Raw genomic sequence first — 27,152 nt, forward strand, 5'->3', positions numbered from 1 at the left:
AGATGTGACGGCAAAGGTGTTCAATCCTGAAAATATGCAAGGAAACAATAACAATTTAGCACTGCATACTGTTGCACAAATAGCTTGTACGAATATCGTCATCACTAAACATTTAGTGCTCATAAAAATAGGTCTATTCACCATTTAGTCCAGCGTCAGCACTAAGAGTGAGCTAGGGTGGGCATTGGCCACCAAGATGACTGTTTTGCTCACCCTATAGCATTTGAGTGATTTTAGGTGAGGGAGCTTTGCACTAAAATACAACAAAAATGCATAATTTCCTCTTTATTTTGGACAAAGTATGGGACATCTCGGAGATCTGATTCCTACAGCAGTTGCTTACATCTGTTAAACGCTTTAACTGATCTCTAACTTTCTAACAAAGAAATTGACTTATCAACTCCACATACCTCTGCTTAGCCCAGCCATAACTTGAACTGTGGTCAAAAGCTGATGACTTAACATCCAGGTACCCATGCCCTCACATGATTGTGATTGGTCGATTGATAAGCTTCAATCTGATTGGCTAAAGAGTACGACTAACCCAGGTGGGAGGAGAGCGCTGCCAGGAAAGTCTCAAAAATACACACACACACACACACACAAATCCACGGCGATTCACATGCGAATGACGATTTGCACATTCAGATTCAAGGATAAACTCATACATTTTAATCACTTAGAACTTTTTGTGCACAGTTGTATATCTATGAATTGTGTTTTGCATTTGGGAAATGTATTTTATGAATATATAATTTTATTTTGGCCCACGTGAATTGCTTTTTGTGAAAAATATGTTAGGTTTCATGCGTGTGAAACTGTGCTACGCATGTGTGCTTAATGTTTTTTGCGTGAAATAATAATGAGACTGATCTATCTCCATATCTGAGAGCAGTGGGATATAGCTTTTTTTTGTGCTTGCAGCCATCTCCTGTTTGTACGCTGAATACGTAAGCTTAGTTTTTGCTTTGTCTTTGCTAACTCTCTTTCCTCTCATTCATTTTAACACTTTTCTTTATTTCCTCCCTTTTTTGTATTCTCTCACACTATCTTCTCTGCTCCTGCTGGCTCCTCCTGCACCTCCTCGTTTAGTACAAGAAGCTGAACAGGAAGAAGTTAAAGCCATAGCAGAGGTTCAGGCCCCTCGCTCGGCTAAAAAAACCAAGCCGCCTACCTCCACTCCTCAGACTGGCAGCGCCAAGAAGGAGAAAAAGGGCAAGCACAAAGGTCAGCTGAGCAGCCTACTAACCGTCAGGCCCAGCATGTGCACGAAAATCTGTGTGTGTGTGCACTTGTGTCTGAGTGTGTGAAGGACATTTGTGTCATCCAGTGAATCAATTTGTGTCATGATCAGCATTACCTGCACTGTACAGAAGTAAGAAAAATTGATTGAGGACGATCACATGCATCATGAAAGCATTATTTGCTCCATATGAATGTACACTACCATTCAAAAGTTTTAGGCCAGTAAGATTATTTTTTTTAATAGAAATACTTTTATTCAGCAAATATGCATTAAATTGATCAAAAGTGACAGTAAAGGCATTTATAATGTTACAAAAAAAATCAGCTTCAAATAAATGCTGTTCTTTTGAACTTTTTATCAATTCACTAGTTCGCCTGCCCATTCAGCCATAAAGGTTAATAGTAAACTAACTTGGCTTGCTGTCCTTGGAGGAGGCTCGAACCCGAGGCTCTGCTTGAGCTCCGAGTTAACGCCCCCAATTGAATTTTTTAAATTGTAATAATGTTATCGTTTTTACTGTATTTGTGATCAAATAAATAATTTGTTGAGCATACAAGACTTCTTTAAAAAAAGACTTACGGACCCCAAACACCTAAACAGTATTAATGTATTAAAAATAATTTTTTTTGTGGTTTTCACATCAATTTCAACACTGCCCTTTTGCCATGCACGTAACGGTTTTGTGTTTCTTACCCTTTGTCTCTTGGCGTGAAATAGCAATGCCAGTTAGTATTTCTATTGTTTTGAGCTCTCCTGCTGAATTCTTACACTGTTACCCTTTTTCCAGCAAGGCAGAGCTGGTGCTGGTTCGGAGCCAGAGCCTAGTTTCAAATCGGTTCTTCGTTTTTCGACCACCAAAGCACCAGCTCCGAACCAGTAAAAGTGGTTCTTAAGTAGCACCAAATCATTGCTGGTCTAGAAGTAAGAACCGCTTACGTTAGCGGCTGGGGGCGGGGTTACCGTGACCAACAAGACAAACAGAAACTTGTGACCGCCATTTTTTAAATAGCAGCTAAGCAGCTCGATTGTAATCTCCGTTAATGCAAGTTACGGCGATCTGCACGAACGTGCTGGATTCGCCGTGTTTGGATACCGATGTAGGTTTGCAAAGCCATAAGCATAAATAGTAATGCAACGATCGCCATTGTTGATGGAAGGCTTGTTCGAGATGCATACATACAGTGATGTATACAGTGATGTAAGATCTGGCTCTGTGATGGCTCTCTAGCCTGTGGAAAGGTTCTTTGAAAGCTCGTCAGTTGAAACAACTCCGAACCGGCACTAGCTCTAGCTCTGAACCAGCACCTGGTTCTTGTTGGTGGAAAAGGGGTATGTGACGTCGACCTTAATGACCTTAACAGTACTGCTTTTTTGTCATCGTTTTCTCACTCTCATGTTGTTCCAAACCTGTATGACTTTTCCTTCTGTAAAACAAAAAAGATGTTCCCTTTCGAAAGGGAACTCACACTGCTTCAGAACGCTATGGGGAACGCCTCCGCGTGAACCGGTGTCTGAAACACTTATCTAATCACGGCAATCATATTGGCCGGCGACCGCCTATGACATCATCACTAGTGCGACCCGGAGGTATATAACGGGAGCCTAGAGAACATGTCAACAGCTTTTTTGTCTTCAGGGACTGTTTTGTTTGAATGATTCAACCTGAAAACTTCAAAATGGTCTTTTACATGGCTTGTGAAAAACACTTCAGGAAGTGTGTGCATCCGTGTCTAAGATATTGATACTTGATGACACACAACTTGTGTTTATTGTTTGGGCTCAGAGCATGCACGATCAGTTCCTGAGGGATCTGCTTGTGCCACTGTGAGTTTTTTCCCTTGAGAAAACTGTTGTCTGCTCTATTCTGGAGGGAAGAGGGACAGACATCTGTACCAGGCGATTCAGGTCCCACTCGTGCTGAGGCAGAGTAGATACTGGAATCATGGGGTTTTTCAGAGGGAGCTCACTGAGGAGGTTGAGAGAGTTGTTAATCTCTCACGCCATTCAGAGATTCGCGAGATTTAGCTGCAGGATGAGGATGTGTTGTCACTAACATCCTCTGATCCAGCAGCGAGTGCTCTGTTGCGTATAAAAAAAACTGCCCAAGAGAGCAGGAGATAGCTGATGAGGGTGAAGAGGATATACAACCCAAACCCTCACAGCCACCCTGCACCGCGTATGTTGAGTGTTATGGAACGCACTTCAACAAGGCTTCTGCTGTTGTTGGAGTGCGTGAGGGAAGAGACCGCTCGTGACAGACTTGACGAATGGTTTCTTTCCAGCCATAAAGCTCCAGCTCTCGTGAGCCTTTCATTCCTGCCGGATCTACACAATGGGATTGGAAAGGCATGACAGAACCCATATTCAGCACGCATTCATCGCCATCAGCGAACTACATTGATGTTGAGGGGATGCACGAACACGGGTATGTGTCGATGCCCCAATTGACGAGATGTTTGCAAACTATCTCACGACTGGAGAGTCATCAACGCTAAGTGCTCCGGCCCTGCCTCTTAAGGCACTAAAATATGATTAGTTTTTAGTAAGGTTGAATAATAGGCCACGGTTCCCTGTTATGAAGTATTAAGGGGGTGTTAACCCCCTGGAAACGGCTATCGCGCCGGCGCGATAGTCTCGGTTTTTTTCTTATCGGTGCAAAAGAAACTCAAATAACTCCGTTGATTTTTGTCATACAGGCAAGTGTTATACATAATTAAAAACTGTTAAATGTCTTCTTTTTTTGTGTACACTAATAATAAAAACAAAAAGTTGTGTTTTTCGTAAAATAAAGAACAAAAACATGATGCACGTTCTGTCTTCTCTCTCAATGTGAAGTTCATTCTGAATCGCGACAGAAAATGATCTTTAACTCAGCCAATACTTGCCACCCACACATGAAAGTAATGTCTTTACAAAGCTTGAAGTCTCCTTTTTTAAATGAAGTAAATCATATTAAAAAAAAAATATTCCCGGTTTAAGAAATCCGTATGAAAGCAACGACATGTACAGTTTCTCCAGCCCAAGCTCATTCATTTTAATTTGACCACAACCCCATGCGCTCGAGCTGTTCTCATTCAAATGATCCACGTGAAGGAACGCAGAGCTGTTAACGCCCTCATCAGCTCGAAACAAAGAATCAGCGACTCCAGTATTTCTCTACTTTTCATCAGTTTGGAAGACTGTTTGCATGTTTGTGCTGTGGATTTACCTTGGATTTACCTCAGAAGAAGACGTTTTGATTATGAGAACAATTTTTAAGGTAAGAGACATAATAGTAAGTGTTTCATTGTTGCATAAACTTTACATTGTAGCTACTAAACTGGTGCCAGCCTGAAATGTTATGAAATGAGATACAAGTATGCTAGTATGAGTGTTTATTGCTGTGATCAAAGCTGAATTTTCAGCATCATTACTCCAGTCTTCAGTGTCACATGATCCTTCAGAAATCAGTATAAAATGATGATGTGATGCTCAAGAAACATTTATGATTAATATCAATGTTGAAAATAGTTGTGTACCTTTTTTTTTTAATTCTTTGATGAACATAAAGTTAAAAACAACAGCATTTATTTGAAATAGAATCTTTTGTAACATTATAAATGTCTTTACTGTCACTTTTTATCAATTTAATTCCTCCTTGATGAATAAAATATTGATCCATTTTATTTATTTCCCCCAAAAAATTAAATAAAAATTCTTACTGACCCCAAAGTTTTGAACGGTAGTGTTTAATGTTACAAAAGATTATTTTTCAGATAAATGCTGTTCTTTTGAACTTTCTATTCATCAAAGAATCCTGAAATAAAAATGTAAATAACTGTTTTCAACATTGATGATAATGAAAAATCATCATATTATACTGATTTCTGAAGGATCATGTGACACTGAAGACTGGAGTAATGATGCTGAAAATTCAGCTTTGATCACATGAATAAATTACACTTTACTATATATTTACATAGAAAACAGCTGATTTATATTGAAATATTATTTAACAATATTACTGGGTTTTTTTTCTAATCAAATAAATGCAGCCTTTGTGAGCATAAGTGACTTCTTTTAAAAACATTAAAAATCATACCGACCCCAAACTTTTGAACGGCAGTGGGTGTGTATATATAAATGTGTGTGTGTGTGTGTGTGTGTGTGTGTGTGTGTGTGTGTGTGTGTGTGTGTGTGTGTGTGTGTGTGTGTGTGTGTGTGTGTGTGTGTGTGTGTGTGTGTGTGTGAGAGTGAAAAATCTAAAATGTATTCCCAGAATCGTGCAGCCCTATAGTTTGTCTTGATATCAACATGTTTACAGGTGTTTATTTATTTATTTTTTAGAAAGGGACCAGATGCCACTGGATGAGTCTTGCTGACTTCAACATTCACATGAGTCTCTGTACATGAACATGGTAAAATGAAAAGTCAAACACCTTGGACATGACAGGTATGTAGGCTACTATGTTTCATGAATGGCACAAAGGTGTGTGACTGTTTAAGTCTTTGTCTTTAGATCAGTGTGTTTACTAATGTGCTTTTTGTCCTTTGTTGTGTATCTTTGGATTATGTTGTGTTGTAAATAAATCCAGACAATCTAAAAGCCATTCTTTTTTTAATTTCTCCTCATTCTTTGTGCAAGGCTCCTCATAATGATCGGGCCTGATAGCACCTAATAGGGCCATTAGGGGAGGGTCTTTGTCTTTCTCAGGTGTAAAATGCATTCATATTAATGAGAGATTCACGCCTCCTCGCTTAAAGGTTTCTCACACAAAACACGACATACACATTTTAAATCAATATATTGTCTTATCTAAATGAGTATGCAGGATGATTTCCACATAGTTTTGGAGCAAATATTCTAGGCTACGTGTTACAATTTTCAAAAGTCTTGTGAAGAAATAATCACTATGGGTTTTATGACCTTATTTCAGTGACATTTGTTTTTTGTTTTTTCACAAACCACGCATAAACATTATTATCTTAAAAATACAAACATGTACATGTTGCTCACATATTACGGTAGCCCCGTTTGTGCTATATAGAGTGAATTTACACCTTTGCCATTAACATGTTTGTAAATAACTGAAAAAAGCACAAATGTCAGAGCATGTCAGAACACCTCCAGGACCCAGAAAACACCTCAGACCCCAGAGGGTTAAATATGGTTTTCATAGGATGGTGAAATTAGGGCCCTAAAGTTCCCTTATATAGGTAGGCTATGCATACCCGTCCCATAGGCCTTCTCTTATGTTAGATTCGTCAGGCTTATATAACGGGTAGTGCCAATCTGTAGTAGTAAACAGGTTGACTTTATGGAAAATTCTCTAGTGAGGCCACCGTTCATCAAAGTACTTAATAGACATTTTTTGTGTGAGATGGCTTCCTCCAGAGGTGGGAGTAAGTCACACATGTGCAAGTCACAAGCAAGTCTCAAGTCTTAACCTTCGAGTCTCAAGCAAGTCCAAGTAAATTTTTTATAAAGGCAAGTCAAGTCAAGTCAAGTCACTGCCTTATGTCAAGCAAGTCAAGTCAAGTCGTAGCTTGGGTCACAAGTCACTGGCAAGTCATACAAACGTTTGACGATTTCACTGAATTTATATATTAAAATAAGTTAAAACTACAGAAGTTGTGGACTATGGTTTTATTTGCAACTTTTTTTTTATACATGCATTTCCACATATAGCTGAGTGGTTACTACAATAAAAATCTAAATGTAACTGAAATTAGGCCAACATTAAAGCATGAAAAAATAAATATGCCTCAAACATTACAGAAGACCATTAAAAGGTATTAAACAATTCACAATTCAAGTATAATTCCTATGCGACCAAAGGCATTCTTCAAACTGGCATCCCCTTAATACAAGTTATATATTTTTAATTATGAAGTTAAAACCGCCAATAGGTGACGCCAAATTACCGTATTAATGTACGAGTCATAGAAGCATTCATTTAACTTATGTTCAAAACGGCAGATTCGTTCTGGAACTAAGCAACTATGTCACTGAATCACAAATACGCATAACTCTTTCTCTGGTTTGTTTGGAACTATTGGCATTGGAGAAATCGAGCAAAAACAGAAAATATTTGGAATATTAGGCTATGTCTAAATGTCACATCACAATATTCACTCTTTGTTTACTGAACTGTTTTATAAAATCATTATCACATTTGCAATCGCGTCAATATTCTGGAAATATTTTTTTAATATCATATGTTATAATTATGAAAATAACTCATACTAGGGCATTTTTTCCACCACATTTTGAATTTTGGGTGCAATATTAATTCTGCTGGCATTTTGATAACATCTTATAAATGTAACCCCTGATAACATCTAACCCTGCTTTAAGAGAAACATAAAACACGACAAAACATTAACAGTTTTCTATGTTGTTTTTGTCATTGGAAAGAACGACATATTTGGCTTTAAAGCATGATTTGAAAAGAAATGTGGCAAATGTTATACAAAACATATGACATCATTAATTATCATTTGAATATTGACAACATTAAGCTACATTTGAAAACATAATTGTGTATAAAGAGGCATGCTGTTTTGATCAATATTCTCTATTTAAAGATAGTCACATTGACTATAACAAACAGGTTAAACAAGCCATAGCTTACTTTTAGACGTTGTGAATGAAGTTCGACTGTTCGAGGATGTGATGGTCGTCCGATATCCCTTGCCAGTTATTATGCGTACAGCAAATCTTCTTGTATGAATATAGTCAATTTCTAGTGTTTATATCCAAAAGAAACGATGCTGGGAGATGTTTTTGTATTTAGCGCGCTCATCGCAATGTATGTTTTTTTCTGGGCTTGTGCAGTGTCACGCAATCGCGCAGAATCTGATGACTGGCGTCAATGGTTCCGTTGCTTTCATTTTGTTCATCAATTGATGTTGCGATGATAAATGTATATCAAGTAATTCTCGAGTCATACAGTTCAAGTCAAGTCAAGTCTCAAGTCATTGGATCTCAAGTCAAAGTCAAGTCGAGTCATTTTCTTAATTTAGTCAAGCAAGTCTCAAGTCCTTAAATTTGCGACTCGAGTCTGACTCGAGTCAAGTCATGTGACTCGAGTCCTCCATCTCTGGCTTCCTCCCTATCGGGAGTTATTCTATTGAGGCCACCGCTCTGTCAAACTCCAGATAGAACTACAAAGTCAAGCATTGGCCCTCTTCGGGCCACCTTGATAGCCACCTTATACTAGAGCAGCAGTTTTCCTCTCACTTTAGAGAGTTGTTGAGATTTATTATTACACTTTGTATTCGTGTGTCGGCCCTCACGGGGCCGCCTCGATTTCTGGCTTAGGCTTAGTAACTAGGAAATTAGTGGCGGTTTGCTAAGCTTTCTCGCCTCAAGCCTCTCAGTATCTGAGTTTAGGTTCCTTAGAGCCCATCAGGATAAATTATTCCTGTAAATCTAGTTGTTCCTAGTACTGGCTTACTCTTACTACAAGAGTCATCTAGCCAAGGCCCGCCTTTTGCCCTAGGGGTAAAAATGCTAGTGGTGTTACAGGGTAGATGGCAGCATAGGCAGCAGGCTATCTTCAAAAAGCCTCCCATGCAGATATCTCATGGACGTTGTCAGGGCTGTTTTTCTCTAGAAAGTAAGAAGCAATATGCTCAGGCCTCCGCCCTTTAGAGCTGAGTATTGTAGCTAGTTTATCCAGCTAGACCTTAAAATTGAAAATATTTTCCGCTGAGCCCCTTGAATAAAATAATTCAAGTCATAAGGTTGAATGTCGTTGGCCACTTATTATGGCCTCCATTTTCTTGGGTTTAGAGTAGAGAATGTAAAACCTGTCTTGTAAAAAATACAAGATAATAGGCCTCGACCCTGATACATTCCTCAGGGTCATGCTGATAGTACTCCCCTTGTTAGGGACTTTATTCACAGTACTTGGCTACAGCTCGTAGTACACAGTACACAGCTCGTATGATATCACCCATCTCCACCCAGGCTCAGGTAGAGACTGATTAGTTACTCCCTCCCACTTGGGATGGTTGAGTATGCTCCCTTAGAGCCGAAGCACTGCCTGGGCTGACGCCCGTGACATTCGATGCTGTAGGCCTTACAGTAGGCCTCCTCGATAATCCGGTAGCGTAAGATTGGACTCCCCTTGGTTTAAAAGGTCGATCGTACTTTTTGCTGAGTACACTGCCGGTTGGCAATGTGAAATAAGTATAACCAGGCCCACAGAGATGTCTGTGAGAGCACCTGACTTCTGTGGCGAGCTCTGCTAACAGTCCAACTTTCAAGTAGTTAGGCCTTGACAGGCCCACTTGAAGGCGGATCCCCAACGAGTTGGATGCTTAGCATTGCAAAGGCAAAACCTTACCCAGAGCCTGGTCAATATTTATCAGGTTTTAAGTATATATTTAAGTATATCTGAGGATCATTCTGTATGAATACTTAGCTCCCTAAGTCTGGTCGGAAGATCGAAGGCCTCCCTGTTAGATCAGCCCTAGAGCTGGAGGCGCTCCCCTATTAGGGTCCCTTTCAGAGTGCCCAGCCTCCACATGGCTTTGAAGCAATGTGTAGATCCAGCATTGGGTAGAGTTACTCCCCTCATTCGCAAGGGTTAGAAAGCGCTATGCTGAGTTCTACTCTCCAGGATGCCCATCTCTATGATCCGGTCTGTGAGCAATGACTGCCAGTATCTGCAGTCCTCCCTATCGGATGCCTCCACAGGTGAGGCAAAATATGTTAGATACTCTGTTTAGGAAACAGACAGGTTGTTGGCAAGACTAGGTCATTAAAATTAGACCAGGTCAGCCTCCCTGGTGGCATGTGGGGTTTACTTCACGTCCCCCTCAGAAAAGGACTGGACGGGACTCCTTTGGACTCCCTGGCCATATTCCCTTAAAGGAACGCCTTCCACGATTGTTGTTGGTTCCAAAGACTTTGAGCAGCCTTGATAGGCCTTCATTGTATTGGGAGGCCTCTTTGAGCTTGGGCAGTGACCATAGGGAATACTGTCACTGACAGCCTGTATGTGACCCGAAGGGGGAGAGTGTTTGGCATTTCAGTGAAACTGACGTTTTTTTGACGTTTTTTGTCAAAGCCATAATTTGGCATGCACTCCCCTCATCATGGCAGCATTGGTAGCTCGTTCCCCATAGCGTTCTGACGCAGTGCGAGTTCCCTTTCGAAAGTGAACATCTGAGGTTACGACTGTAACCTATATGTTCCCTGAGAACAGGAAACGAGACACTGTGTCTTTTCACCATGCCTATGGGATGCCTGCTGAACAGTCCCCTCAGACGATAAGTTGTTGACATGTTCTCCAGCCTCCCCTTATATACTTCCGGGTTACACTAATGATGATGTCATAGGCTGTCGCCGGTCAATAGGAATGCCGTGTTTAGATAAGCGTTTCAGACACCGGTTCACGCGGATGCCTTCCCCATAGCATTCTGACGCAGTGTCTCGTTCCCTGTTCTCAGGGAACATAGGTTACAGTCGTAACCTGAGACGATATTATTGAAAAACTTCTTAGTGTTTTTTTGTCTGTATTTTCTATAGCTGGCAATGTATCCCATTGACTTTCAAAATATGTTCTTCTTCTGTTCCACAGAAGAAAGAAAGCCAAGAAATGATGGAACAGGGTTAATTTGCTTCCTAATTGGAAAAAAAGTAAACATTTAAAAAGAACATCATTCCAGTCAAACAGCAGATACTGTAATTTGCAATCTCTCATGTCGTGTGTTTGCTTAAACTATACCATAGTTATATACAATCTTCTCATGTCTTTATGTTCTCCATACTGTTATTTTTTATTTCCCCCTTATCCAAGGCCATCTCCTTGTGAGGGTGTTGAGTTTTTTTTTACTGCTTTCTCAAATGACAATGACAGCATGGCACACAACGTTAATAAACGTACCCCTGGAGATAGACCAAACCACTGCTCTACTGCCAATCCTTCCTCAAGGAATAACAAAATCCCCTCTAATACTGTTTATACTGTAGGAGCAGCTGCAGTCAGCCTGCCATGACCTACTGCAGCCTTCATCAATACAAGACACAAACATTCATGAAACAGACAAATGCTGTCTCTCTCTAATGCCGTGGATATTAGACACATGGGCTCGATCCAAGAAACGGCAGCAGTAGTGATGCTTTTAGCTCAACTTCAGCATCATTATGACTCATACAAGGCATTTGGTTTTATTTCTGAGGGCGAATGTATTTGTTGCTTTTTATTCACTGAAGGTGTTGCTTTTATTTGAGCAGCTGACATTGCTATAAACAAGCATACAATTCAATAAATGAGTACAGTCGAGTTTAATAGAGTGCTGCAGGAATAATATTTTTGTAGGTCAACCAAGTTAGCACAATGGACAAATCCTATTGGCTTTTGGATTATTTCAGAAAATTAGCTCTGTGACAAACAAAAGTTTAGTATTCTTACACATTTTGTCCATTAAGATAATCCTCACAAATGAACACAACTTTAATGAATTTTGTCACCAAATACAATCTCCAAAAGCTAATGTTAGGCTATAAACAAAAGTTAGGCTTTTGCTCCTTGTCTGAACACTTTCATTTCTTCACCTTTTTCTCTTTTATTACAATTCTGCTAGTCGTCTTCTGAGACTTGCGACAACTAAACCATCATTATGTCCCGGCACTTATGTAACAAACCTCGACACAGGTCACGGTGGTTTATAGGTGACATAACCAACGCAAACAGATCTGTGACTCACAAATGATGATATCAAATCAATCATGCTATTTCTGGACCCCAAGCTTTGAAAGAATAAGCTGATACACATGTCTGTTCATGCTATGAAGGCTATTCTTGATTGATTAAGATACTCTCTGTCTCTCTGGCTCTTTCTTTGATGATTACTCACCTTGTTAAAGAGCCCCATCACAAGTCAATTCAACCTCAATGACAATCATAGTCTAAATGCAATAGTTATTATTGTGCAACCACAGGCACCAATGCCTCTCGGCCATCTTGTCAGAGCTAATTCCCTGACATTGTTTAGCAGATGAATCTCTGAAGAGGGGTCTCTGTTGCTATAATGACTTGATTTGGCCTGCTTGGATGCATGGATGGATGGATAGATAAATGGGAGCTGTGGGCAGTTGCATGTTGCAGTGTTTGACATAGGACAACATGTTCTTCCCCTGATAGTGACTAATTGGATGAAATACAGACCCAAACTGACATAAGAGCATCTATAAATAGATGATTGCAAATTTTTGAAACCCCAGGGGGACTTAAAAGCGTCAGCACATGTTCACTGAGAAGGTTTTATAAGGTTTTTTGAAAGAAGTCTCTAATGCCCACCAAGGCTGCATTGATCAAAAACAGTAATATTTTTAAATATTTTTACAGTTTAAAATGAATTCCTTTATTACAGTGCAGTTTTTGCGTAGTTCTTGTGGTGACAAAGCTGTATATTCAGCAGTCATTACTTCAGTGTCACATGATCCTTTTTCATTTTTGTGATTTTAACATGTAAACAAAATGTTCTGGTGCACTCTGACAAGAAAATAAAGGGAAAAGACAACATTTGCTTAAAGCAACGAAAAACATTTATTGACACTAGGGCTATGTATTAACACATATTTCACAATTCGATTTTAGATTTGATTTCAATTCACAAGCTTGCAATTTGATTCAAGTATTATTATTTTTTTATACAGGTTCTGTACATGGCAAATTTCCTAAAAGAAAAAATCTCTCAATTAATGCTATAAACTATTCAGGGAAGGTCTCGGTTACGTATGTAACCCTCGTTCCCTGAAGGAGGGAACGGAGACGTTACTGACGAAATGGGGGTTTCGCTTAGAAGCCTATCACCTTCGAGTTCCACAAAACGAACCAATGATAAAACAATGCCATGGGTCTGCGGAATTTGATTAGCGCAACTCCGCCCCACCTCATGAGTATAAAAGGAGCTGCGCGTGTAATCTCGCATTATGTTACCTGCTGAAGAGCCGAGATTGAACGTCCGGCTGTTCCAGCGGTACAGTGGTTGTGGCAGGTGGACGTTCCCTTTCAGTCAGTTACTACGAGTTACGTCAGTGACTGAGGAAATGGGGGTCCCTATTTAATCACGCCACAGCGGCTGTCTTCCAGTGCCCTGCGCAAGTCTGAGCTCCCTATCGTGAGACTTGCACTGACGAAGGGCTACACACTGAGGTATCCAGCCCGCAGGGTGTGAAGTTTTAACCTCAGGGGTGGCAAGATGGACTTGCCAAGGGAAAGACACATGCTCAAAGAGACTTACCGTGGAAATACACATGTGGGGGTCGCCCAAGGGGGGAACCATGCACATGGAGGCACCTTGCCTGACACCAGGCCTGCCGCAGCATGCACTCTGGTATCGACATCAACAGTGCTGGAGGAGCCCAGGGCTAGACAGAGAGCTCACCTGAGTAAAATCACACACGTATCCAGTACGTGGAGTGGAATGGCGAAGCAAGCGATTACACAGAGCAGGTCCTAGTTACTGGCAAGTACACGGGAGGACACTGGCTCCACTCTGAGATTGTAGAATCTCGTGAATGTGTTAGGTGTCGCCCAGCCTGCAGCTCTACAGATGTCTGTTAGCGAGGCGCCATGCGCTAGAGCCCAGGAGGAAGCCACACTCCTTGTGGAGTGCGCCTTCACCCCTAGGGGGCATGGCAGGCTTTGAACCTGGTATACCAAGACAATAGCGTCCACTATCGAGTGAGACAGCTTCTGCTTGGAGAGAGCTTTTCCCTTCTGCTGCCATCCATAACAGACAAAGAGCTGGCCTGAGTTCCTGAAATGAAACACTGCGTTCTGCCTACGTAAGCACGAAGGGCGCGTACTGGACAAAGCAGTGCCAAGGCTGGGTCTGCCTCCTCCAGGGGCAGCGCTTGCAGGTTCACCACCTGATCCCTAAAAGGAGATAATATCCAGGCCGGGGTCTCAAGATCATGTGAGAGTTAGCCGGTCCGAATTCCAGGCGCGCTTCGTCAACCGAAAATGCCTGCAGGTCCCCTACCCTCTTGATGGAGGCCAAAGCAACCAGGAGCGCCACCTTCATAGAAAGGTATTTAAGCTTGACTGATTGTAATGCCTTGAAGGGAGCTCTCTGCAGCGCAGATAGTGCCACTGCGAGGTCTCAAGAGGGCATGAGTAGGGGGTGAGGAGGATTTAATCAGCTGAGCCCGTTGCTCGCGGCTACCCGGAAAAGCATGGCAGTCAGTTCTGGATCAGACTAGGGCAATGCTGGCACCCCCGAAGGAGGCAGCACAGCCGAGTCTTCATCTCCAGATGACTCAAGCCCACCTTGTGATGCGGCGATAGACATGACGTCATTTGCTGGGGCGCCAAGTGAAACGCTGGGCCCGCCACAAGACTGGCCTTGCTTCTGAGTTAAATGTTTTATTGACGAATTTCTGGTTGAAGCATTGATTGAGTGATTACATAAGACATATACCTTCAGCCTATTGTACTGTTTCTTTCAAAATACTTTCTGATGTTCAAACATGTTTATTTCGTGCTATAACTAGTAAAGCACAAGAGATGATCGTCGAACTTTGGCACTAGAGCGATCTATCATGACACGTTAAAGAGCAAAAAAAGATCTTGACTCGATTTTTTGCTCATATATGACACAGATCGGATGTGTTCTATGACAGTGTAAACGGAAAAAACGCATGCATTCGGATATTTCGGAATCGGTTTCAGGCCTCGTTCATATGTGGAAATAAATCAGATATGTGCCAATGCGAATGTCATGTAAACAGGCAGATCGGATTTTCTGAGGCATTAGGCTATGTATCCGCGTTTTAATGACGAGAGAAACCCCGACACACATCTGCAAAGGGACGGATGGCCCGACGAAACATTGTGTCGTCGTAGGAGAGGAATGTGGACACACGTTGACACAACTTATCAAAGGTTGGCTTGCTCATTATGCCATAGACCCACTGCTCCTCGTTAAAGCCCGCCACGATCTCATGAAAGGGCGCATCTATAGCACGAATTTTATTTCTCGTGCCATTTATGTCAAAAATAGTTTTTGTGTGCATATGATACGCAGTTTTTGCGTGCATATTATATGCACTTTATGGCGTGTAATACACACGCAGTCCACACCCCTAATCCTACCCAAGGCGTTTACAGTGCGTATCATGCACGCAAAAAATATTTTTGCCGTATTATGGCACGAGAAATATAATTATTGGTATAGATACGCACTTTCATGAGTTCGTGTTGTATGTTCCCACCAGTCCTGAGATCTCTCTCGCACACAATAACTGAAGCAAATGCACAGGCTGCAATGATGGCCCTTTTCGTCCTCCTCCGCCTCAAAATCATGGTGATGTTTGGCGAAATTCACATATATCGCAAAGCTAGCATCAAGCATTTTGCGTTCGTCCATCTGTGCAAGAACCCCCTTTAAGCATGTGCGACGTTTCAGATAGTATGCCAAGTGTAAACACATGAATCGGATATGGGTCACAATTGAAAGAACGCGTAAACAGACGGTCAAAAAAATCAGATATAGGCAACAAATCAGAATTGGGCATCAAGACCTGCAGTGTAAATGAAACCTACAGTAAGTGTATTTTTGACCAAATAAATGTAGCCTTGGCGAGCATAAGAGACTTCTTTTAAAAGCAGTTTTAAAAAATCGTAATTAGATTTGACTTTTGACTGGTAGTGCATGTGTCACAAATTAATTCTATATGCCGAGGGATTCATTTATTAATATTTGAATGTCTGTCTCCATATTTCCATAAACACCATTATTTTGTGACAGCGACCTGGAAACGGGATTGTTGATATAGTCGAGTTAACGGTGTTACTGTATTGTGGTGGTCCCAAAGGAATTGATGGGCCTGCTGCCTTCCAGGATGAGGGTCAGGAGCTGGGCAACCAGATTCAGATCCTGACAGTGGGCCACTCACCTGCCCTGGAGAGCGAGGCAGAGGGCCAGGGTGAGGCAGTGGGCAACACACAGTCACAGGGCAAACAGGACCTACGGGTCACCATGCTGAAGAAAGGTACACCAGCGATAGTCCTCGGAGTAACACAAACGAGAGTGGAGAGAGAGACAGATGGAGAAGCCACTATGATCATGATGACTAAGCCATGTACATTCGCTTATTGTTCTTCAGTATTACTGATCTGCTAACATGCAAAAAAACATGTTCTTGTAATATCATCATATGACGACTAACACTTTAAGATCTACTTACATGCTATAGCATTTATATTCAGTGTCTGCCTCTCTCTCCTCCATCTGTGACATTTTTAGATTAGATCATGTCTTTACTATCTGCATGACTTTTTAGAGCTGGTTTGAGCCGAACTGGACTGTGGACAATCATTTGCATCTCTTTTTCTGCTAATTTGTTGAACAGACTAAAAGTGAATAGGTTTTTTTTTTTGTATTTTTTTGCCCAAATGTTCTCCATTTGTTGTGTCTACTGAAATTCATGCCATATGCTCTTTTGGCATCAGAGTGCAGTTATTAACAGTGTTGTTTGCAGTGCATAATGCCTCCATGTTTGCTTTATGCCTGCTGCTGTTCTCTCCTCATGTTCTGTTATCGCATTTTGATTAGCACCTCAAAAAAATTCTTGTTCGAAGGAATCTCCAGTAGCATGAACTTCGATGAAGAGGAGGACGAAGATGATTTGGTCAGCTCAAGTTCATCTCAGCTCAACAGTAACACAAGACCTGGCTCTGCCACCAGCAAAAAGTCCAGCAAGGTAGTATTTCTCTGCTTATTTAGAAGTGTTCATTAATGATTTCAATAAATTAAGTTGATTTTTCAGTTTTACACGATGAACTATAGATGCAGACAGCAAGGAGGCATGGAGTGAAACAAATCATGGTTACCATAGTTACCAATTCATTGCTCTGAGGCGAATAAAGAGAAATATTTATGTCCACTTAAGGCAAATTTGCAGAACCTCAGGGCCGGCGGATTTATGCATAGGCATTCTAGGCACGTGCCTATGCTCGCACGTCCAGGATGGCCCAATTAAAATGAGGACAAATATTTTTTTATTATTATTATTATTGTTTCATTCTAATGCTAAAACTCTGTAAGAAAATTACTTTGAAAAAAACCCAAACATTTAAAGTATCGTCACTGTCGTCACAAACTTATTCGTAAGTATCTCCATATTTACACAGGCAAGCCTGCAACCTTTAGCCAAAAAAGCTTAATGGCTAATGTTAACACTGCAGCTTTGGTGGCACCCAAAGAAGGAGACAAGAGGCTATTTTTTTAAGAGAAGGGAGAAGTAGGGAATGTCGTGACAGGTAGGACTCATATATGGCATTACCACCAGCAAATGTGTAGTAGTATTTAATAATAGGCGTTGTTTAATATCACTTTAAATTTTTAATTTAAAAACCTTTCATTATAAAAGTTTTCGTGCTGCCTTAATTTTACATTTAGTCAACTTGAAATGTGAAGTTGTACTAAGTGACAACTTGGATATTTGAGTTGACTAAACTTAAAATTTTAAGGTGGCACGGACACTTACATTTTTAAGTTGAAACATGTTTTTACAGTGTTTAGTGATATTGTATATTTTCTAAAGAAAAACAATCGCAATGTTTTCTTTCTCTGGCTTTCAGTTTTTTTTCAATTATAAGACTTCAATGACTATTAGTGCCATGCATGATTTTTTGTTCACATTTTAATGAATAAAGAGAAAATTAACATTTAATTATAAATATTGTATTATATTTTTGTTTAATGATAAAATAAATAAAATAATGTGTTCTCTTTATGGCTTCAAGGTTTAAAAAAAATGAATCAGACTTGAATTGTAATGATTTGTGACTGCTGTGTATGCATAGTAATGATATAACACTTTATAATGAATGAAGGTAACAAAATGCAAAGATTTTAATTAAAAAAAAAAAATTCTTTCTATGGCTTTCAGACTTCCACAATTACATTACAATTACATTTTTTGTGATTAGTATATCTGCTATGTATGCCCAATAAAGCTGCTTTTTAATGAACAGACACAAAATGTGGTTTAATGCACACTGTAGTGACCAGTAATCTGCAGCTAATAGAGCAATTTGTGCTCTTTTTTTCCTCAGTAAAGCACATTTCACAAACATTGCAGTTCTACTGTACGTTTACTAGAGATATAACAACAAATATAGAACCTTATTCACAAGACAAACGCGCTAATACACAAACAAAACTGTGTGTAATGTAAACTGTAACTGACTATCATAAAACTCTGAACGCTGGCCACTGACATCAGTACCATTATATGATAGGATGAGGTGCATATAATGTGATCCAAGTTAGCCGTTACGCTTTTTCCTAATGGTAAGAGCTATAGACCCTCATATCTCCCTATAATAAGACAATCTCTGGACTAGGAAAGCACAAGACATGGGCAGTGTCCAAAAACAGTTAGCTGAGTTGTTGCCTTGAGTTAATGACTAGCAGGCAGCATTTGCGCACGATGGTACCTCGCAAAACTAATTGCGAACAGACTTCTGAGGCATCGTAACCGTTTAATGATCTACAGCAAAATAGAGAGAGCTTTGGTGAAAATTAAGCAAATATTTAATTACTACAATAGTAATTTCTCACTTGAAATGACAGACATCAAAACTAAACAACGTTTACACACAAACTGACCACCAACCTTAACTTTCAGACGCCATCTTTATTTTTCTTGCTCAACGGTCACAGAATGTGCCCAATTCAATACCCCACAGTACTCCATACTGTTAACTGTACAGTAAGTAGATCCGCTTCAACAGCTAATTACTCTCTGACAGCGATACCATCGAAAATATACAGAGCTACTGCGAAAACGGAAGGTCAAAGACAAAATTCTAAAAATGTCTGCGCGTTTCTTTCTCTGGCGCATAAGGTCTATAAGCAAGTCATGATAGGCCATGCTCAATATGCAACACTGATTAGTTTTTTTTACAAGGTGTAGGTCACTGCTTGTTCATTCCTGTCTTTTCTGAGATTTTTGGCTGTTATTTTAAGCAGTCTCTGTGCGTTAGCTCCAAATGTGAACTCCTCAGTTGTGTTACATGTACAGTGCTGACACAAGCAGTCTGTGTTTTGTCATGCTAGGATGTATTCTCTTGTGTCTATCTTGGCACAAAGCCTGCAATGCTGGAAATGGAGGGTCATAGTCCTGTTGTTTCCTATGGCAACAGTGAAATTATTACTTTCTTAAAATAACTTGATGGAAACCGTGCATGTTTGAAGCCCCTTTTCTTGACAATGTCTCATTGGTGATTTCTCTGTAGTCTGTACGGTGTTTTATAGAAATGTATAATAATTATTGCTATAGTTGTATATATATTTTTTATATATATAATATATATTTATTAATTAAACATATTTATTACCCCCCGGTTTCACAGACGAGGTTTAAGCTAGTCCCAGATGAAAATGCATGTTTGAGCCATTTTAACTGTAAGCAACTTTTGTCTTGTCTCAAGATGCACACCATTAATGTATTTTTTTTCTAAGGCACATTTATAAAAGCTACTTAAATGCCCTAATTGAACTGTGAATAAAGCCTAATCCTGGCTTAATCTAAGCCATGGCTGTGAAACCAGGCCATTATGTATTTTATCTCGCTTTTCATGGGGAATCATCATGTAGGCCCTAACCATATTTGTAGATAAGCCAGATGGGAATAATATCTGTGGTGTTGTGCAGTGTGATTTTGAAGATTATTTATTTTCTAATTTATGTATAATTATTATATATGCATTGTTTATGCTTTTATTAATTGAGAGACTACATGGACTGTCAGGTACTGGCTTGACTTGATAATCCAGATTCAAGAGGCTTGACGCAGATGAATGACGAAATAATATTTAGGAACAATAATGAGAAACACTAGCATGAAACGTTAACACAAGACAATGAGCAGAGAATGACTGAGGGTTTAAATACACTAGAATGATGACAAGAGGCTAAATGAAAGACAGGTGTAGGTGATTAGTTAACATGGTTACAAACCAGGCAAAATATGGAAACTAACAAGATAACATATGAGACATGGGACACAGGAACTAAAAACACAGAAACTGAACATAGGCACAACAAGACAAAAGAAAGTCAAAATAGTGAAAACCGAAACAAGGTAATCGTGACAGACTTTTAAAAATGTATTTATAAAAAAAAATCTGCAGTGTGACAAATGCATAAAAACAAATATTATTAACACAGTAAACTTGAAAGACATGTGATCACTTATATATTTTTTTTACTTTTGCATATACATACATTTTAACTTGCAATATTAATGTTGAGGAACCTTCTGAGCATGTTATTTGTCAGCTCTCCAAGATATTCCAGTAAACTTTAGTCATCAAGTCTAGATGTGTCTGTTATTTATTTGAGTGTAGTGGCTCATCCATGTCTCCTGGGCCTGACCTTGCTAACGTCATTGGGCTGCTTTGTTGATCTTTAACATTTCAGTTTTAATCCCAGCTGCACTTCTTACATTTCAGACCACAGGGACATTTGATTCATTTACAATGGGGTCCAAACGTCTGAGTGCACTAATGAAAATACCTATATTATGCATTTTTATAATTTATTAAAAGCAAGCATATCTGGAGTTCACATACTTACTGTGAAACATTTGATCAGAAGGCTAAATTTTTTCCCTCTTTTTTTTCTTTTGACAATTTATTTATTTTTCTTGAGGCTTACATTTTGTCCTTATTTTACATCAACTTTTCTTTATTTTACATTTTTCAAAATTCATTACTTCCTTCCAGGGTTAAATATAACAAATGTCTTCATTTGCAATGGCTATTGTAACTTAAGACTATTGTATGTACCCATCCATCCATCCATCCATCCACTTTTGTCCTTGTTTTACATTATAATGTTCTTTGTTTTACTTAGTTTTTTTTTATAGAGATATATATATATATATTTTTTTTTGTTATTATTATTATTGTATTATATCATTGTTTAGAACTGTTTATAAACAAATAAATATGGTTGTGTATTTGTAATAATTAACAAATGAACAACTAAAATTCAACTAGAATTAATCTATAATTAACCGGGAACGATTTCTTTTTGCTTGATCAATGCGAAAGGAGGCAACCTCAGCTTCCACCCCATTGGCCAATGAGCCATCCATCGACGTGGATGACCTGGAGGAGTTCATTCTCCGCCCCGCCCCCCAAGGGGTGACTGTGAAATGCAGGATCACGCGAGATAAGAAGGGCATGGACAGGGGCATGTACCCCACCTACTACCTCCATCTGGAGAGGGAGGACGGCAAGAAGGTCAGACACACCGAAACACTGATTATTCCCAATTTTTCTAAAGAGTTTTGGCTGATTTGTTGTGCACAAGCAATCAAGACCTATCAGTGATACTCCATTCCTCCAATTTGCCTAAGTGCTTGAAATGATTGATTCTGATGAAAGGAACCAAATTTAGCCCATAGGGATATTTAGCTATTTAGCTATATATGACAATTAACCATAATATTGCTTCCCTGGGCAAATGTTTATCTTAAAAATATAATGGCTAATCATAAATTACATAAAAATGATTCTATGCATCTTATTTACCAAATATATATATATATATAATATATATATATATATATATATATTCCTCAAAATATAGAAACGCTTTCTCAGAATGTTTATATAAGGTCTCTTTCTCTGATGGATCTTTTTGATGTCAGTTTTGTGCTGCTGTTCGGTGCCCAATAAAATTATGTCACACTTTAGGTTTTCCTTTTAGCTGGGAGGAAGAGAAAGAAGAGCAAAACATCCAATTACCTCATCTCCATCGACCCAACTGACCTATCACGAGGTGGCGAGAGCTTTATTGGCAAACTGAGGTATAGTTAAAGATGATTCATCGTGTCGTGCCATTCATAAGGTAGCGTAACCTTAATCAATGCTGTTCTTGTAGAGATAAGAGAAACGTGTCTCTTTTTAAACATTCTAGAGGGAGCTTTAATGAGTTCATGTGCATGTGTGCACTGCTGAACCTATTTAAAACTGTAATTGGGTTCATTGCTGGTTTTCTCGAGTGTCCTCATTCATATCAGGAGAGAGCAACTGCATGCATGTTGATGTTTGAGTCTCAATACGGCACTTTTAAAAAAAAACTTAATATGAAATATGTTCAAATGCTATAATTCTTATTAGTACAAAAATTGGAGAAAAAAATGTTTTGATTTGGGGGTAAATTATGGATAGACAGAGTCTTGGCAGTCTTTGAGACTCACCCTTTTTTCTGTGACAGGATGCAGTCTTAATTGTAAGAGTTTCTTCAATAAGCGCAATGTCATCCTCACAGATCAAACCTTATGGGTACCAAGTTTACAGTATATGACAGCGGTTTGAACCCAGTCAAGACCACCTCCAGCCTAGAAGCAGGGAATCTACGACAAGAGCTTGCAGCGATCTGCTATGTGAGTTTGTGAGCATGGTGTTGGTCAGTGGCCAGCAGAGAGCCAGCACCCAGCCCTAAGGGCACACTAGATCTTAGAGCCACGAGCAATGATGAGCCAAGTCTGACCTCTGCTGGTTGGTTTTGTGCATAGCAATACCACTGATAAAGGGAAAACATGTTAAAATAATTTATTATTATTTGAATTTGTTCTACAGGAAACTAATGTTTTAGGGTTCAAGGGGCCTCGAAAGATGAGTGTCATTATTCCTGGAATGAACATGGACCATGAAAGAGTTTCCATCAGGCCTCGAAATGTGAGTACAGGGCTGTTTAGAATGCCTTTGTGTGTATAAATATGAAAAATAAACATAAGACAGAAGTTGTGATATTCTTTTAGTCCCTGTCGTGACAGATATCTGAGTGAAACGGCTTCTTGGACAAGAAAAATCTAGGGCAAGGCTTGATTTTGTCCATCGGGAATTGATTATAAGGGCACATGAATAATAATAATCAAAAATATAATAAATACTGCAATATTTCATTAAAAAAATAGGAACTGTCAATTTTGATTTTGACTTTAATACCAGATTCTATTTTTTTTTATTCTAATGCCAGAATCTCAAAAGGGTAAAGGTACTTCTCAAAAGAAGAAGGAGAGGCAGTTCAAATGTGCACATGATAATATCATTGAAGACATTAATTTGCATTTTACTTAAATCAATTACAGTATTTATGTGTCATTTATGTTACATGAGCAGTAAAATATTATGTAATGTCTGTTTTGGGCCAGTGCAGAACAATAATCAGAGGAAACCAATAAACAGTGACCTATATTTTATATACAGATGTTAGTATTAGCAGCAAAGTTAGATGCTCTAATGGAAAGCTAATCCTCTCCCACATCTGTCTATCGCAGGACCATGAGTCTCTACTGGCTCGATGGCAGAACAAAAGCACTGAGAGTGTGATAGAGCTCCACAACAAGACGCCTGTGTGGAACGATGATACTCAATCATATGTGCTTAACTTCCATGGCAGAGTCACACAAGCATCTGTCAAAAACTTTCAGATCATTCATGACAATGACCGTGAGTGAAACAAAAGCTCATCCTTTTTTTTTTTTGAAAAATAAATTCTACTATATATATATATATATATACATACCACATACTCTAGAGATGGATTTTATTTGTTATTTACTGCACCGAAGAATAGCAGTTAATTTTTCTTTTCTGTATACAGCGGATTACATTGTGATGCAGTTTGGTCGCGTAGCAGAGGATGTCTTCACAATGGATTACAACTACCCCATGTGTGCCCTGCAGGCATTTGCTATTGCTCTATCCAGCTTTGACAGCAAGCTAGCCTGTGAGTAGCCGTGTCTCTCTGCCAGCCACAACCACGAAAGAACCCAGCCAGACTGCTTTACAAGCTGAATCACTTAGTCAAGGGCTGCGGTGAACTCCAAGGCAGCAGAGTCCCTCTCTCAAGATACTCCATGAATGCGTATAGAGCAAGGTGTGTGTGTGTGTGTGTGTGTGTGTGTGTGTGTGTGTGTGTGTGTGTGTGTGTGTGTGTGTGTGTGTGTGTGTGTGTGTGTGTGTGTGTGTGTGTGTGTGTGTGTGTGTGAGCGAGCGAGGTTTCTGCTTTTTCTTTTTTTTTTAAAAGGGCATCACAGTTGGGGGAAAGCACAAAGACTTCATAATTCAAGAGGGTGGAGATTACCGGATTACGGTGCATTCATTTAAATCGACAGTCAAAAATCTCCTAGGCGCTTTCTTTACTTAACCGACAAGGTAACACTAACATTTTGCTAATGTAAAAAAATAAGGATCTTTTACAGTAGTACTTTTTTCCCTAAGATTAAAAACAAACGTCATTTTGCCATGGTTGTAATTCTAAAAAAAAGTAATGTTCACTAACAGTTTGGATATTTTATTTAATGAACTTTTGTCAAATGATTGTCAAATGTGACATTTCTTCAGTTATACATCTCACGTGTGTCATACGTGTCATTTAATGTATCGATTCATGCTTCACAAGGACTCCAAAGCCAGTATGAAGTATGACAGACTAACATATTTATCCACTATTTATGTATTTATAGATTTCCATTCCATATTCTGCTTGTGTCTTACCCCATGCCCATAATTCACTGTACTTCAAGCACAAAACTTGACCAGGGCGCCTTCACATCTGAGCTTTTGTTGCGGATTCATTACAATTCAACTGATGAATGTGTGACACTTCCACGAAATAGATGTAATCATTATCAGTTCACGTCCTTCTGCACTTAAACTGCCTCAATTATGCTATTTTAAAGATTCCTAATTTTGTTTTGGAGGCCTCCTGCAATAGGTTTACATACATTCAGGGTTAAAAAAAAAACACTTTCTCATAATATGCATTGCAGCATCGCCTCAGTTCTCACAGTGTCTGAAATGGTTCAATAAAGGATTCGCCCAACAAATCGCCCATTACCATATAATGATGGTGTCAGTGTTCGCAGGCAGCCAATGAAGACCCTAGACTTGGATAGATGTCGATTATGCAAATTTGGTTTAAACCTATGAAGGTTCGTGCAGAAAGTAAGATTGGAATTACTGACGACTCATTTCATTAACTCCATTTATCGTGCATTCTAATCTTTGGAAGATTGTAGAACTATTAAATTTAAAAACAGTTATATTACACACTACATGAAAGGAAATATATACGAAAAAGCATAATAGGGGCACTTTAAAACAGTTTATCTACAGTTTTTTAGTGGACATGAGATCCTAAAACAGTTGTAATGTAATTAGAAGCAACCAAAATGAATGGTTCACCAGTAGCTCGAGTGTGAAAGACCCGAATAGTGGCGGAAGTGTGTAGTAAATGGGTATTTTATGTGAGGGTCAATATCAAGGTAAGTACATTATCATCTCATACTGACCCACTACATCCGTAGGGGAATGTACTGGATGGAGCACTTTATTCAGAGATTAATGGTGGAAAGCTGTAAATATTGTGCCTTTGGACAAGACACTTGTGATGCTTGAAGTTGGTGATATTCTACATTGTTTTCTTAAGACAGTGTTGTTTATCATGCAGCTACTTATAAGTGTCTGTCGTTGTTCTTGAGAACAACCTGTACATTTGCAATATACCGGGCTGTACATTTCCAGAAAGATCAGGTTTAGTTGCCTGCTTGTGGATTAGATGATTTTCCAGAACAGAGAAACTACTCATTTGAAACAGTGAGACAAGTATGTTTACATGCACTTTAAAAGTTTGATTTCTGTCGGCCTAAAATGATGATTTGCCATGTAAACACTTTAGATTTTTGCAAAGTCAGACTAACAGTCCTTCATTACGTGATTGTAGCTGGATTATAACTGTGCATGTAAACATGCTTAGAGACAGTTTGTTCAAGTCGTCTATAAAATTTCCTGCTGCATGAAGATACAGTAGTTGTGAAATATGTGGCTGAACAAAGTGTCTGTGGAATTTACTCAAGAGAAATCATCATCCTTAATGTACTGTACTATAGCTTGTACACTTCTGTGTCTTTGCTAAACAATTCTGATGAATGAAGAAGGGAAATAAGTGAAGTTGTATAATCAGTGTGGCAATTTAACTGACAAAATCCAAAAAACCGCTGTACCAATTGCAACTGATCTACTAGCTCAGCTCCATTACGCATTAGCATACCTTGCAGTTGACTTTTATCATGCCATTTTTCATTCCAGTTGAATGTCACAACAAAGTCTTGGAAATTGGATAAATCCAAAAATGTTGGTCATTGAGTAGAATATAATAACATTAATGTTTGATGAATGTTTTCAAGAAATTAAATAATCCTAATTTTATTCTGCCCTTCAAGTTTGTTGTCCATCAAGGGGGGGGGGGAATCCCCCTTCTTAATTTCACAGTGCAGTGCATTTTAAGTTAAAAATAATCTACTAATATTTAGAATGTTTGTATGTCTTATCAATCCAAATAAAGGCAAGAAATGTGCTGCAAATGGCATACCTTTTTTGTTACTATTCTCTTTGGTCATAAATAATGTTGTGGCTTCAGGCATCACATTTTGAAATATACATCTTTCCCTCCAGAAAAGTATTTTTACTGTTACTTTTTTAGATAAGAATATAAAATGTATATTAAATTCTTTGGCCAAATTGCAATAAGTGCAATTTGGAATATTTCACAAAGAAATATGTGCAAATTATTAAAGTTTGTTTTTGAACTGCCTCGTGATACCATTCCAGCACTTTCTATACTTTATGTAATGCTCTAACAGTTTTGGGTTTGCTCTAAATGGTTAAAAACACTGAAAATGTATGTGTTTTTCTGCTATTTTTTATATGTTTGAAAAAATCTCAACACTCTTGTGTTAAAGTGATAACGTATAACTGTTATGTCACACTGTTTTGTAAAATGTGTACATTGGTCAATATACAGTGTTTGTACTCAAGATATGAAAAAAAATAAATCTGAACGTGAATTTCCGTATCTCAAATATTCAAGATTA

The 27,152-nt window shown here is 39.0% G+C and overlaps 1 protein-coding gene across 7 annotated transcripts in view; it reads left to right on the forward strand.

Moving 5' to 3' along the window:
• The window catches only part of tub (TUB bipartite transcription factor), a 100,248-nt gene extending 73,108 nt beyond the window's left edge, over nucleotides 1-27,140 (forward strand). For 5 of the 7 annotated variants that reach the window (XM_077228481.1, XM_077228486.1, XM_077228482.1 and 2 more), the window contains 9 exons: nucleotides 1,093-1,227; nucleotides 16,065-16,241; nucleotides 16,831-16,952; nucleotides 21,316-21,507; nucleotides 21,964-22,076; nucleotides 22,541-22,655; nucleotides 22,852-22,950; nucleotides 23,553-23,724; nucleotides 23,879-27,140. In XM_077228481.1, the coding sequence (XP_077084596.1) occupies nucleotides 1,093-1,227; nucleotides 16,065-16,241; nucleotides 16,831-16,952; nucleotides 21,316-21,507; nucleotides 21,964-22,076; nucleotides 22,541-22,655; nucleotides 22,852-22,950; nucleotides 23,553-23,724; nucleotides 23,879-24,012 (1,259 nt within the window). In that variant the 3' untranslated portion in view covers nucleotides 24,013-27,140. The remainder of the gene's footprint in view (nucleotides 1-1,092; nucleotides 1,228-16,064; nucleotides 16,242-16,830; nucleotides 16,953-21,315; nucleotides 21,508-21,963; nucleotides 22,077-22,540; nucleotides 22,656-22,851; nucleotides 22,951-23,552; nucleotides 23,725-23,878) is intronic. The other 2 variants (XM_077228484.1, XM_077228485.1) reach the window with 1 other exon arrangement.
• Nucleotides 27,141-27,152: the final 12 nt, after the last annotated feature.

The sequence above is a fragment of the Siphateles boraxobius genome, unplaced genomic scaffold, assembly GCF_051911475.1.
Source record: "Siphateles boraxobius isolate OS27281-9 unplaced genomic scaffold, OSU_SipBor_1 130, whole genome shotgun sequence".
NCBI classification, from domain to species: domain Eukaryota; kingdom Metazoa; phylum Chordata; class Actinopteri; order Cypriniformes; family Leuciscidae; genus Siphateles; species Siphateles boraxobius.